Raw genomic sequence first — 15,454 nt, 5'->3', positions numbered from 1 at the left:
GAATGCAGAGATAGAAAGACTGAAAGAGCAAGCTTCCTACTGCACACTCAAATTCCTATCCTGGGCAAGCAAGTCCAAACTTATGACAACTTGGACAGACATTACAGAAGTTTTCATTCTGAAGCTGAAAGTCCATTTTCAAAAATGGCTTACTTTTTGCAGGAAGCTAACCCAAACCCTATTTCTCTAAGGATAAAAACTATTCTATCCAACTAAATGTTTTACTTTGAGGTCATTATTCAGTCCAAAGATTGGCTGAGCTACAGCCATGCCAACCTGTCTGTCTGGTCTGTCCCTGTCTGTCTGCAGCTAATCTGCCTGTCAGGGTCTGTCCTGGCTTCCACCAGGCTTGCATCACAACCAATCTGACCACCACAGCAAGGTTTATTTATTTATTTCTGTGCATTGCAGTAACAGGTAGCATACTGAACCTCACAGCAGGAAATAGACCTTTACCAGTTATATAGACCATATTCAAAGGACAGAATGTATTTTAAACAAATAATTCTTAAACTGTAATTTTGAAGCATTACTGCTTTAAGTTTATCCTCACATCTTTACAAATACATGACTCAAGACAACACTTAAATCAACCAAGCAGTGAATAAATGTAGTGCATTTGTGAGATTTTGTTATTCCTATCAGCACTTGTAGTAGTTATGGTTTTGAACATCATTGGGTCTTGCACTGTTGAAACAAAATAATGTCTGGTATCTGCAACAGCAAAAGGATTGATTCAGGATGAAAAAAGCCTGTTTGAAAGTCAGGGAGTAACAAAGGAGGAAGATGGGGACAAGTGAGAGGAGGAAGGAGCATACAGAAAGGTCTCACTTAACATTGGGCTCCATATTGAACAGATGCCCAGGTTCTGTTTAGTCCACTTCTAAATTAGAAGACAACTGCTGAGCTATAAAACACATGGTAATAAAGATCTCGAAAATCTCTGCTGACCTAATTACTTTTAGTTGGATGTACTGAATGTTTCTCATTAGCAAACAATTTGATTGGGCTCAATTGGCATTGCTGGCAACTACTAGCACCAGCTCAGTTCTCAAACAGAACTTAAACATAACTGTGCTTCCTTATCAGTGTCACAGAAACGGAATTGGTGAACTATAAATATAAATGAAATTTGATTTTAAAAAACAGGATGATTAAGAATAATTGTGGGTTAGATGTTGAAAATTTCTCAGCAGATTGAAATTTCATAAACTAGGTAGTGATTGTTTTGTTGGTTCTCTTTAAATAACACCTTTATTTCAAAAAAGCATTTCCTACATACTGCTGGTGTAGAGAATTTTTCCTCAGGAACTGTAGAAGAACTCAACTTGAGCTTATCTTAGAATAAAAGTTCCCTTATATTAGTAATAAGATTCAAATAGTTAGGGTTAAGTCCATTACAGAGGATGGAAAGACATTTCCTCCATTCTACATAAGCATGAAATTCTATAACCAATTTTCAACTGTCTTTCATGCATTCTCATAAAAATGGTAATCTTATCAAAAATGATAATCTTATCAGCTATTGCATAGCTGAGGTAGAATTTGCAAAATCCCCAAAGCAAGAACCATGAAAGACAGCTCTTACGATGCTCAAATCAGTGTCAAGGAGGACAATTTTGCACCTGGATTTATTGCATCAGTTCTGATACTGTGGAAAAGTTGGTCAGAGATCCAGAGTTATGAATGACCTCTGCAATAAAAGCAAAAGTTCAGCTTCTCAACTTAATGGTCATCCTTCCTGAAATCCATTAAAAACTTCCTAATATATCTTTTGATTCTGTCAAATAATCTGTATATTAATGTTTTTAAAGCACACATTGGTATGAGATCCATCACTCAAAAATATTCTGTGTACTAAAATTTTAACAAGACTTTACTGTAAGAAATGAGGAGGTAGCTGAGCAAAGATACTACTAATTTTTTTATTTACTCTCCTGTGTGGGTACATACCAAGCTAGGCCAACAAGCCTGTTTACAACTGGGACCATACACAATCAAAGTCTCTTTTATCTCACTGGAGCATTATTAAGTCAATGCATCAGGAATAACTGTTTTCTGAGTTATCAATGGATGCCTCGGCTGCAGTGTCACTGCCAAACATTGCTTTCTTTCCCACCAGTCCCCATGTCTTCTCCCAAGAAAAAGTCTTCTCCCAAGACTTTTTCCACAGTGTTGCTCACACTTGCTTTTGGCTGCTGTAGTGATGAGAGATTATAAAATCTTCATCAGATGGTCATCTAACAAGTAAGCAGCAGATTCCCTTTCTATGGAGAAAGAATTATGGATTGTATCTCAAATGACTTATTTTATTACTGTTTAAGAGGTGCTGCACAGACCATTTCTTCCATGTGAAGAGTTTTAGTATTATTGCACTTGAGTATGTTTCCAGGGAATATGCAATTTCATTTTTTTGTTCTTCTTTAGAGCAATTATCCAAATGTTAATATCTTTTGCTGCTGTAGTTACTTCATTAGATTCTCCTGGCCAAACACCTACACAAGCTAGCAAATTGCAGAACAAGAATGAAGCAAGCATGTGCTTTTCTGTTTTTCCTCTCCACATTTTGTCAGTTACTTCCTGAAGCTGTTTGTGCTGCACTTAAGAAATGAGTAGAGTTCACCAGAAATCAAACAAATCAATTACTGAATGTTCTAGTCAGACATTAGAGAGCTGAAAAAAATATCAATTCTTTTCCTGTTCTTCTGACTGGGGAGAAATATCCATGGTAATTTTTGTTAATGATAAGTTTTTCATGGTAACTTCTTATAAAACTAGGCCTTGAAGCTTAGCAACTCATCAGAGCTGTGAGTCACAACACTGTAAAGAGGAATGTACCTCATTATAGCCACAGCATGAATGGAGGACCTAACTCATGAGGTAAGCAAGGTCAAGGAACACTAGAGCATAGAGTTCAGGAAGAATTTATTTTAAGGATTTTCATGGGAGGTTAAGTTCTATTCATAGAAAAAAAAAAAAAAAAAAAAAGAGCCAAACACAAAAAGTCTTGCCTTGTCTAACTGATAGAATCTCTTTCCAACACTAGCTGATTTCATCTAGGCCAAATACTGGGCATGACCAAGGTTCTCTGTAAAACTGATTTATAACATAAGCCTTGTCACATGGAGACACTTTTTTCCCAAATAGGAAGTGCAAATACAAGAAGATGGAAAACAGACTAAATAAATGCATTTGTCATTGACATACAAGTGCACTGACAGAGACGTCACACAAAAAAATCAAATATACCATACTCACTGAATGTAATTGGCTTTAAAATCACTTTTCCTATAGCAGTACTTAGATTAAAACAGAATCTAGACATCCTACTGCTTTAATAACAAATAAGATAAATATTTTTGCAAGACCCCTGAAGAAAACCTTCCAGAGAGAGAACCAACAGGGGAAGGAATTACAAAGACACCCTCATTTGTCTTCTTTCCCCTACTCCATTGTCCTTGAGCTTTTTTTAACTCCTGTTTTCTGCTGCTTTTATAAACTGCCTAATAGTCCTGGTGAAATGACATTTCCATTCAATTCAAGAATTTTATAAGTGAATAGATGTGGTTTTACCACAGTCCTTTGCACTCTTCAGTGCACATGGCAAGTAAGAATACTCAAACAGGTGTTTTGCACAGATAGAGCGAGACACAAGAATGATCTATGTACCCATTTTCCTTACTTCACTTCATAACTAATAGATTATTTTGTGCAATAGAAATTCTGTCTTTGTGTGCAACTCCTTAATGAAATATGTACCAAAATACACAGCTGCATAATTTCTGCATATACTGGCAAGCATGAACTCCATAATTCATAGCCAACACTGATGCAGATATCCAAATACATCTGTATTCCCATCAGTATGGTGGAGTGTGGGGATAAAGAGCAGGAAAAAACCATTGTTTTTCAAGTCCTATTCTATAGAAATTAGGTAAATATGGTCTATAAAATCAGATCATAATGTGTAGCAATTCTGATACTCCACTTGTGATCAAGTGGACCTTTCCTTTTCTATATGCATTAGTACAACAACCTGGAGGCAATTACAGCTAAAATTTTCAGGTAAAAACATTTTTTTGTAAAAGTACCTTAACAATGCAGAAATCAGAAAAATCAGAATCATGAATCTTGGATGCTATTCAATCATGAACCCAAAGCCAACCACCATACAACACATTCCAGTTGAAAGCTGTGTCACAGAAACTGAACTGAAAAAACAGAACGCTAATCTAATTCCAGGAAAGTTGGTTTATTACCCACCGTAGTTTCTGGTTATACTGCTTGACTTTTTCTAGTGAGGCAGCATTAATCTGAGCTTGAAATTCTTCCACTGAGACACTGTCTCTGTAATAGTATCCCTCCATGCTCTCCAATGCTGTGAAAAAGAGAGAGTGGAAAAGAGAAAGATCAGTATTAAATATTTAGTAATTGCCTTCTTTGTAGTTTTGTTCACACACAAGTGAATTACTTTTTAACCTTGAGGCTGTGACCCCACTGTGAATTGCTGAGCTGTTTCCATATGCCATCAAATTCATACAGATCTCTCTTAAAGATTTCATTTACAAGAAAAATTATATTTCTTGCCCTGTGGAAAATATAAAGGAGAGCACTAATTTGAGTTCCTTTGCTCTAATTAAAGTATTCCCGCCTTTTGAATGCAAATGTGGGGTTTAATTCTGATATATCCTGGGAGAAAACAGTAGAATTAGCTGGGGTAGAGGAAATAAAGGATCAATGTAACTTTCACAGAGCGAGACCTAATAACTGCTCATGGTGCCCAAATTTGAGAGATGATGTGGAGCGCCTCACCTAGAGGTTCTTCTAGTTATACCCACTGATAATGTGAGTAACTTTCTTCTAGATCAAGTAAAGCAAATTTTGCTGGATTTTTGAAAATGGTCTAGAAGTTCCTTTTCAAGGTATGTGAAGTCAAATACTTGTCTGTCTCCACCTTTGCTGTATTCATTTCACAAAACCAAGGATGAATATTGTAACAAGAACTCAGGAACTAAACAGAAACTTCAATGAAAGGATTCTCATGAAAATTTGGACTGGAAATATGATCTTCAAATTAAGAGGTCAACCGCATTATAACAAACCCCAACTCTTGGTGAAATAAGGGGGGTTTTGTGGAGAAACATTAAAGGCTTTACAATTAGGAACGCTGCCACTTTAGTAATCCAAACACATTCTAAGAACTCATCACCATATCAGAAAATGCAAGCCATAAGCAGAGTTTTCATGGAAACATTCTGCTGCCTTACAGCTTCAGCTGAACACAGAATATTAATTCTGCTTGTATTGCTTAATATGACCAGTTAATAAATAATTCATTCATTGTGAAAGAACATGCAAATTGCACTCCTCTTCTGTGCTTTCACAGTTTGTAATTCTACTTCTGTGCAAAAAATATTAAGTTTCAACAGTCAGACTTGATTCTTCTTTGGTTCTAAGTCACATCAGAAAGCTCAAACAAAATCCACTGAACTCCATTCATAACATCATGTTAACACAAACAGAACTGATAATCCCTACAGCTTATTTTACTGGCATGAAGTTGGTTTTATTCAATTAGATTACTCTACTAGGAAACTCAGTCATCTGTGAGGACTGCCAGCAGCACAGAGTTCTGCCTCTGTGGGGCCATGCTCACAGGTGCAGGCAGGAACTCGCATGCTGTGTGCTTTGTCCCTGCCCTCTCTGAAGGGTTTAACATTTTTCTATCCAGTATATTAGAGAGTTTTTTTTGTAAGGAAGCTTTCCTTACAAAAAGATGGGATAAAAAGATGGTCTGAAGGCATAGAAGAAGTGATTGGAAAAGCAACTTGGAAGACTGGATGGACTCAAAGAGTAGTAGCTAATGGGACATGGTGTGCCCATGGGTGCACTACAAGCAGAGCATAACAGGTATCTCTGCTGTTCAGTGTCTTTATCACTGATGTGGAGGAGGCAAGACAAGGTTGCAGCTGATGCCAAACTGGGACAAGCAGTGGATTCCACCCAAGTGCAGGACCACTTAAAGAGCCAAGCTACTCACAGTGGTACAAGCTGGCAAAATGAAACAATCCACTCAAAGCAAGAGATGTTTCAACTCAATAGAAAGAAAAGCTTTTTCACCATTAGGCAGACAAGTAGAGTAACAGGCTACCCAAGAGGTTGTACAGTTTCTGTCCCTTGGTGCTTGCAAGATCCTATTTGTTAGGCACCCAAACCACCTGGTCTCATGTCACAGCTGTTGCTGTTATGAGTGGGAGGTTGGAATAGAGATCTCCTGAGGTCCCTCCCAATCTGAATTATTCTAACACCCTATGAAAAACTAAAAAAAATAAATTAAAACTATACATAATTAAGACACTATGTAACAATTTTAAACAAACAGAATTTTTATTTTAAATGGTGTCTTTAAATTTATTTCCGAGATCTTAAGTCTAATGTAGGAAATAGAGAAATCTAAATGCCAGTAGCAATATCTCAATATCCTCAGCCCCAGTCTTGCAAACCAGGATCCTTTTGAATGTATACACGCTTGGATACCTGGTTGAACAAAACCATTTTTTACAAATGGAGGGATAGATAATATAGCCTGGGCAAACAATAGAAAACTTCAAAAAAATATTATAGTGCCAATCATGTAAATATGTAGTCTTGTAATTTTAGGCATGAAGCTATGACACTCAGAATAGAGAAACACAGAGATAAAGAGTCTGGTGTGCACTGACTCATGCCTTTTACAAAGTATTCCAAAAACATGATTTTCTAAATGAACCATTTGAAAATATCATAAACCATTGTATTTTAGGCAGGAAACAATCTAATAATGTTTAGATTGGGGGAGCAAAAATTTGCTTCACAGAGAAACTTAAATATGATTTCTACATTAGCAGCTAATAAATTTCAGTTACAGATGGGAATCTACTGAGTTAGCTTGATGCCAGGTCAGCCAAACCTCATAGGAAAGAAGTAAAAAAGAATCCAAATCCACTTATTGATGAGGAAAAAAACCCTCAAAATAATGATTTTAACACTAGGATTTAAAGACTTATCCAGGACTTCTTATTCTTGGAGTCTAATGGACTATTTCAGAGGACGATCCTTGAAAATTAAAGAAATTTGATATGATTAAGAAAGAAGAAACTTTCCATTCTACTGAAAAATATTAAGCAGATGTAAACACTTGAATGGGTCCTTCTCCTTTTCCTTTAGCTGACTACAGAGACGCTTATCCCAAGAATCAAAAATTTTTGGCTATTGGAAATAGAAGTGGAAAAATTTTTGCTAAATAAATCCTGTAGCACACCAAATTCCCTCCCCAATCTAAAAAAAATAGTATTTCCAGGAATTCAGCTGAACCAAGGTATTTTCTGTTCTCTCTCAAGTGCTTTTTTTGTCTGCTCTACTGAAATTTGTCTCCTGCTCAGTGTTCTCATTTTTCCCTATGACTGAAACCAATCTGTTCAAAAGAAAACCACCGAAGTCTTCATTAGTTTAAAAATCAAACTCCAAGGATCTTATTTTTATAAAAATGCATTTTAACTTAATAGTAAGTTCAGCTATTTATTTATGTTTCTGTGCACTATTTCCTTTTACATCCTCCTTGTCTATTAGAGACCAAGCTCCCCAGTAAAACTTCATTTGTATGCCTGACTTCTGCCTATTGCACACAGACCCTGGAAGCCTTTCACAAGGTACAGAGTATTTTCAGCTCCCTGTGAAATCAAAGGCGGCTCAAGGCAATCAGCAGCTCATATTCACCATTTCAGGGAAGCAAACTTCACGCTCCTGATGACTGTAATGACACTTCAGCAAATGCAGGCTGCCTGTAATTTATGAACAGTCTGAGCATCAGCGCCACCATTCCTCACTTTGTAATGTTTGCAGAGCAATAACTACATAAGCCTGAAAATGCTATTTAACTCTTGATAACATTTTGAGGAGACAGAATTCTCAGAGGGATAACAATTTAGTCCTCAAATATGAAGTAATGGGAAAAGATTATGATAGCATTTGAAGAGCAAAACACTTTTAAGGAGAAGTTTCCTGGTCCGACTATTGTCCATTAATGGCTAAAAAGAACAAAACAATATTGATAAATGAAGATTCACTCTTTGCGGTTGGAAGCATGTAACTGGCATAAATTTAGAAATGTATAACCATGCCTCTATTTTTTATTACAGACATCAGAATTTATTCAATTTACATTTTAATTCAAAATCCTCAATAAATGCCCACATTAAACATCTAAATATAAGCATTGTACCCTTATGGCTACAGAGAATTCAGATCAGAGTAAATAAGTGGGAGTTTAAAGAGAGTTAGGTATTATGTGAAAAAAGCAGGGCAGGGTGAATTTAACCTCAAGTTACCTTGTGAAAAAAGTACTGGGTGGATTTTAAATCCTCCTCCATTCTTCAGCCTTTGAGGAAGCTGTTCAAAATGGTAATCATCTAGGTAGAAGTAAACCTTCAGTGTTTGCCTGCTTCCTTCTGCTTGGTATGTGATTGGTACATCTAAAAATACAGTCAGTGTTACAATTTCATTGTAAGCAATGACACATTCTTTCCCAGAAACTGTTGCACACAAAATTCATGCAGTTAGATTAAAAAAATCACTCCAGACACAACATTCAGTATTTTTCATTATATAGTGTTTCCATAGATAAGTCTCCAAGTGGAAAACAGTAAAAACAAAACGAAGTGACTTGCATTAGTATTATTATTACATAGTTGTTTTATTGTGAGCATAAATTACATTGTACCTAAATGGTAAAGATTACAAAGGAACTGTTTCACTGCTTATGATAATAAGAAAGAGAATTCTTTTCTCTTATTGATTATGCAGAATTATAACTGAGAAAAAAAATTGCTAGTTCTTGACTACTGTAAGAATAGTCAGAGCGACTGTGGTGGCAGCATTTAAACCAAAAGAAAACACAGAATTCACAACAATCCTTGAACACACAAAGTTTCTGTTTATTAGCACAGACACCTCAGTTGAAAGATCCTGCATTCTGAACAGTTCATAACATAGGTATAGCACTAACTCCCCATGAGGAGACTTCTCCTGGAACTGCATTTCCATGTTGTTACCTGGTTTAGCAGGGCTTCTTTTTAAAACACACTGAGCAGGGGCCTTACCTGAATCAAACCAAAATAACTATGGTCTTACAGAGGCTAAATCCTACCTATCAGCCCTGTGCTACTGAACTCTCCAGAGCCCAGGCAGCTTTGTTTTCTGGTTTTGGTTATTGCAGAAGTTCTCTCCAGTGTGGTCTTAATCCAGCAAAGAAATTGTTTCAGAAGGGCTTGGTATGAAGCAGACATGCTTTCCTCCCTTCCCAGGGGACTTATGAGACAGGAGAAAAATGAGGCCTTTTTGCTCACTAAACAAAGTTCACTGCAGGAAAATATCTACCGACTGAACATATATTAATAAAGGAATGGCTGAAAATGAGCAAAGTGTATGAACAGCAGACTGCAAAGACAGTCCTTTCCTGCTGAGTTGGGCAAGTTTTGTGAGGAAGGGTTCAGGACCCTGACCATCTGCAGCAGTGGGTCTCAGAGAAAGCTTCTTGCCCAATTTAAAGTGATCCTAATAGTGCCTGCCCTGTCCTTTCAAGGAGTTCTTCAAAGAGTTATTTATTTTTCACAGAACAAACTGAAATGTGGTTTATGCTTCTTTATCTCGTATTAGTTGCATTTCCCTACCAAGACCTTCAAGCTATTTTTACACATTTCTTCAACAACAGCTGGGTCTTCCAGGGACTTTCTGATGCAGTCACATACTCCCAATGGAAAGTTCAGCTAAGCAAACACTTTTGCCCCCAAGGTTACTGGCATTGCCAGATAATGATTCTGCATTGTCACCGATGATAGCTGTATTTCAGTACATTTAGGAATATCAGGAGAGCTGTACATCTCTTATTCTCCATAATTCCAAGTTATATAAGATTCCCTGTGGGAGGTGATGTTCTAGCAACAAAAAATGTTACAAAACCAGAAAAGCCCAGATATTAATTACTTACTTGCAACTAGTGGTTCTGGCTCTGATTGTCTGAAGTAGAAAGTAACTTTTTCCAAGTCGAACAATGCAACCAGTGTATCTTCTAGCATAGCTTGTTCATCAGCCTAAAAAAGGCAAAATAAAAAGTGGAAAGGTCATTTCAGCCAGATGTTTTCCCTAGCAGAAATAATATAAGAGAGCAGGACATAAAATTAACTACAGAGTGTTGCACAATATTTCACGGCAGCAGTGAAACCTATTTAATTCCTAGATGAGGTAAATATCGTTATTTCAATTGTCATTTTCCCTTTTATTACTACTTCAAGGTTATCAAAATTAATGTTATCACATCATACAGTAAATCAATCAGTAATTTATAGCTATCATTATTTCATATCATGTCTTTTAATCAAATCATTCTGTCATTATTCTGTACGACATCAGATTTTAACACCTTGTCTAACCACCATGTCTATCTTGTAAAGCAATAGAAGGCAAATATGAAGACTATATATATATATTTAGCAATTTTCTTCTAAAATTTCCATAACTTTAGGATTTCACTTATGAATAACATTTATTGTGTCCACTCTAAGCACCAAAAATTGAATCAGAAGCTCAGAGAAATTACAGCTCAGGATGACTTGCACTTCTCCTACAAAACTCTAGGCACAAATCAGTACGTAGATGGGCCAATATTCTCATTTGCAGCTGTAGTTTACTCCGTGTGCCCCCCAGCTAAAGACATAGTTAAAGAGATCCAGGATTTCTCAAGACACTTTAACCAAACCTTTAAAAAAGAAATTAATAATCTACAATTATGGTTATCTTGAGTTAACTATGCAGAGCAATTATAGCTTAAATCAATAATCACTTAAAGTAATTCTATTCCTTTATACAGCCTTCCCCTGGCTCTTTGGATTAGCAACAGCCAAAAGGAAATCTGAGGCATTCATTTTTCCCCCTCTAAGAACTGAAACAGTAGGATGGCAAAGAATAACATACAGCTGTCCATAAATTGACAATAAATTATAGTTTACAGAATGATAGAACAGAATAAAAAAGCCCCCATGATTTTCCCTGATCTATATAGTGAAATGGCTTTTCTCCTTGTACTTATGTAAAAGAAAATCTGCTAGAAAAATCTTGTCTTCTGGTTCAATTTATGAAATCTATGGACAGAATGATTTTGTCAGCAGAATAGTCTGAATACCAGAGAGCAGCGTGGGAAACTCTCGCACAACTGCTCGTTCTTTACTGAACTCTGGCCATAATGAGTGTAATTTCCTTCAAATACCCTTGTTTAAAATAACACGGATCATTTGTAAGCCAAATAGTGCTGAGAAGGTATTGAAAAAGCTGCCTTTAAATACATTTGCCTGGGTTAAGAACTGTTAGGCAGAAAAGACTGAACTTTATTTTCAATTGGACAATGCATGCTGCTGATATCTGATTAGGTGAAAATAGTTGAGTAGCACACATTTTCACTACAAAGGAAATCACTGCAATCTCGAAAGAAAAACTATCATTATTCAGAGCTGTAAAGACAACAGTTGCTTTGTGATAACATAACAACAAAGCACATGGAAAAAACATTAGACAGGCACCAATGGAATTCACTCTTGAACTCTAAGTATTGCATTACCTGTTGGTGCTACACACTGTCAAAAAGCATCCAGGACTCAAGACAGGAGTCTAAGTTTGTCAGACAGTGCCTTCTTCACATGCTCTTCATGTGTATAAAGAGTTCCCCTGTTTCTCTGAGGCCCTGATTTTATCTTTTTGTAAGCTGCACACAGCCATGCAAACCCAAGTACTACGACTGCCTGTGAGGTAGTTGGTCACACTGGCTCGTCAGTGCTCCCCAACAGTACTAACTAACATAGATTAAAACTTTATGACTGTGATTTAGAAATATCTTTATTTGTATTGGTTTCTTCTGCTTCTAAAGTTTTTTATGTCAACTTGTCAGCAATTTGCTGCCGAGACAGACAAGGAGAGGAGAGAACATCCTTGATACGAAGAACATCGTCTGTTATTTACATGGAGTTTTAATTTTAGTGAGCAACTCCAGAGGTAGAGAAGACTGTCATGGAGCAGGCTTTGCAGACTATTTCAGAGTTCCTCTGGTTAGCAGGAACCAGTCTAGTGTGAGAAGCATCTTAAATAGCCAAAGAAGCACTTTGGATAACTGAGGATTAAGGGACCACAAAGCCATGTCCCATTTTTAATTGTTTCTTAAGCCATGGCTCTTTGCCAAGCCTTGTGAAGAAACAACCAATTTCCAATTACTCTGACAGGCTACAAGGATTTTCCATGTGACAGGAGCAAAACAGATCAGCATGTTTACTCCTTCAACCTATAGTTTTTTAGGGAGAAGGGTGATAAAATTACCCTGTATTTATCCTGTATTGTTGCTTATTGCAAAATGAAGTTCTGCTTATCACCTAATACTACATCAGTCCAGGGAAGAGCTACAACAGCAGTGGGGAGTCAAGGGTAAACTCACTACCTGCTAACTCAAGGCAAATAGAATACTGTCTTTGTGGAAAACTTATTTCCCATGTCATAACCAAGCATTTCCCAAATCGGTAATTATATCTGAATTGTACCTTTTCCAAATAGCAGCTAACTAAGTACCATGATAAGCACAAAGGACACAGAAAATCAGATTTACATCTGAGATTATTTAACCCTGTCCCTGGTTCAGAACACAAAAAGGGGCTCCGACCAAGCATGACACACAAGGAGTCTTACCAGATTTGGAGAGAGCAGGGACTGGAAGTGAAGGAGAAGACCTGCACTGGCTATCTGCTCCAACCACCTTCTGCTGGCCTCCAGGGTCTCCATTTCATATTCTTTGTTGTTGTCAAACATCTGATTTAAGGCCACCATCAGCTGCTCTGAAAACGCGCAGACTGTGGCCACCAGGCTCTGACAGAAGACCATGTCTCGCCTCAGTTGTATCTCGCTATCTGTGAGGTGTAAAAGCCAAAAGAAGAAAAGCAAAATCAAGCAGGATATTAGTTAGCAGCAAAGAAACTAGGCTGGAATTCTTGTTTTTTGTCTAAAAAACATGCCATTTTAATGTCAAGCAAATTACAAGTTTACAGCCTGATGTGATCTTGAATTAATAGTACTCCATGACCCAATTTGCCATTTTCCTCATTAAAATATTATGTTATAATTCTAAAATTGCATATGAGTGTATTTAAAATCTGGAATTTAAAGTATTTCTTCATAAACAACGTACATTTCTGTCATAGATTTTAATGTACTTGCCAAAAATTCTATGTACTTTTGATGCCACAGGACAATGGAGGCAAGTCAGATCTCTTTGCTGCAATGTGAGAGCAAGCTGGGCCCACAAGCATTTACTTTCCACCAGAAAGCAAGGACAGTCAGAAGCTCTTAACATGACTGCATCATCTGGTCAACTCCACAGCTACCAACTTGGGAGGGCAGATGAAGACTGTCTGCTGGAAAGCACAGCATTGCTACCAGAACACAATCTATCCAAATAAAATTTACATGAATGTGAATCTATAAAATAAGTACAGAGCATCATCACATACACATGCAACAGCAGAGATTTATGGTGCCAGGGAAGTCCAAAACAGGTCTGTAGGTAAATAGCTATGGAACATTAGTAGCTGATTTAAATTAGAGGCTAGCTACCCTACCAATTTATTCTGAAGGGCACCAGGTACTAGGTTAGCTAAAGGTCAAAAGAATTAGAAAGGGAAACATAATCTCAATAAAGAACAAAACTGTGATGATAAATATTCAGCGCTTCCTTCTTGTCCTCTTTTCTTGAAGGTCTTCAAGTAATTTTATGATTATAAGCTGTTAGGCAAACATCAATCACAATGGTACAGGTAGACTTAATCTTTCTCAGAGCAAGAGAAGCAGATCAGGTGATACAGAGGTCTTTCCGAAGCCTAAAATATTTGTCTTTGCTACTAGATTGCTCTGCCTCTAAAAGGCTCAGGTCCTTTTCCAACTTTTCTATGGAGCTGACAAGAATTCTGATGACTGGATAAGTCAGCAGAAATTATTCGGTGCTCACAAAATTACTGCCAAATTTAAAAATGTGCTTTTTAGGACTCCAAATATTTCTCAAAGTAACCTCATTCTGTCTCTTTTCCTCTGAGATCTACCTCAGTCTTTTCCTCAGCTATTAATAATAGTGAACACTCTTTTGCTATAATTTCCATTCTATTTGACAGTTTCTCAGAACCTTAGGATTTTTTTCCATAAATGGTCAAAGCACTACTGTTTATGCACTGCAACTCAATGCTTTTTTTAAAATTGTTCAAATCAACTTCTCTGTTCAATCAATCTCTCTCAAGTTGTGCAAATCCAGAAGAGAGAATTTTCATCTCTAAAACTACATACATCTCCAGTTTCAAAAATCCCACTGGCTTCTCCATGGTCATAAACTTTCTAACGTTATAGCACTGCTCAGGATTTGAGCCCAACACAGATTGTTTCCTCACTTTGCTGAATTTTATCTCTTTCTCTCTAGCAGCAGCTGACTTCCTCTGCATTTCCTGCTTCTGAAGCAGCCCTCCTGTGTCTCAAACACATTTCTAAATCTCATTTAATACTACTTGAACACCAGACACTGAATACAAGAGCACTTTGGGGTCCTACAAAAATATTTCTATACAAAATTAACTAGAGAGTTTAGCAACTTATAAAACAACAAAAATAGGGGAAATTGCTTTTAAAAAATCAAGTCTAGGACATTTTCTCAACTCACTCCTTATTTTAGGATAAATGAGGAATTAACGAAAACTTTTCTAACATTTTGAAGAAATCTGACAAATCTGACATAAAATTGATCTTATGTGCCATAACAAAAATAATTAAATAGTGCATTCATATAGTGCTGTAAGATAGTCAAAATAATGAGTTTTTACTGGACTGCCTACTTGAACACATACGCACCTACAAACTGTAGGAAAACTTATGCCAAAGATATTGTTTTTTAAATACTGATTCAGTGACATTACTTTTGCAGACACATGTCTCTATTTTGTGTATTTTAAGCTGTATGCTGTATGGCATGATGGTAGAATTAATACAGAGAACAATCAGAGTCCTTCCAGAAAGGAGGAACTTAAATATCCTCTAGAAAGAGATAAAAGGAAAGGCATGGGTTAAAATAGCAACATAAATCTGGAAACAGATGGGAATGAAAAGAAAAACAGCAAATAAGAAAATGTCCAGAGAAGAAAGACAGCTGAGACACTGTGCAAAAGCTGAGTGTTTAGTATTTACTTTATCTGCCAAGATCTAGAGTAAATGACCAGATAAGGTATTTTGCATTGAAAAAAAAAAAAAAAAAGTGCAGTGTTTGTTAAAAATATCTGAAATTATGTTTTTCAGGAATCCTTTCTCTAAACAGTGGGATGAAGTTGCTGATTATCAGGTTTTATCATATCTG

General features: G+C 36.7%; 1 protein-coding gene across 2 annotated transcripts in view; it reads right to left on the bottom strand.

The window, feature by feature from the left end:
- PREX2 (phosphatidylinositol-3,4,5-trisphosphate dependent Rac exchange factor 2) overlaps nt 1-15,454 on the bottom strand; it is a 171,934-nt gene that overhangs the window by 40,716 nt on the left and 115,764 nt on the right. For both annotated transcript variants that reach the window (XM_083860958.1, XM_083860959.1), the window contains 4 exons: nt 12,760-12,977; nt 10,025-10,127; nt 8,367-8,510; nt 4,264-4,378 (listed from right to left, as the gene is read on the bottom strand). In XM_083860958.1, coding sequence (XP_083717084.1) covers nt 4,264-4,378; nt 8,367-8,510; nt 10,025-10,127; nt 12,760-12,977 — 580 coding nt within the window. The remainder of the gene's footprint in view (nt 1-4,263; nt 4,379-8,366; nt 8,511-10,024; nt 10,128-12,759; nt 12,978-15,454) is intronic.

Source organism: Zosterops lateralis (assembly GCF_965231275.1).
Source record: "Zosterops lateralis genome assembly, chromosome: 1".
Lineage (NCBI taxonomy): Eukaryota > Metazoa > Chordata > Aves > Passeriformes > Zosteropidae > Zosterops > Zosterops lateralis.
Note: the sequence above shows the minus strand (reverse complement) of the source record. Positions and strands in the feature narration are given on the sequence as shown.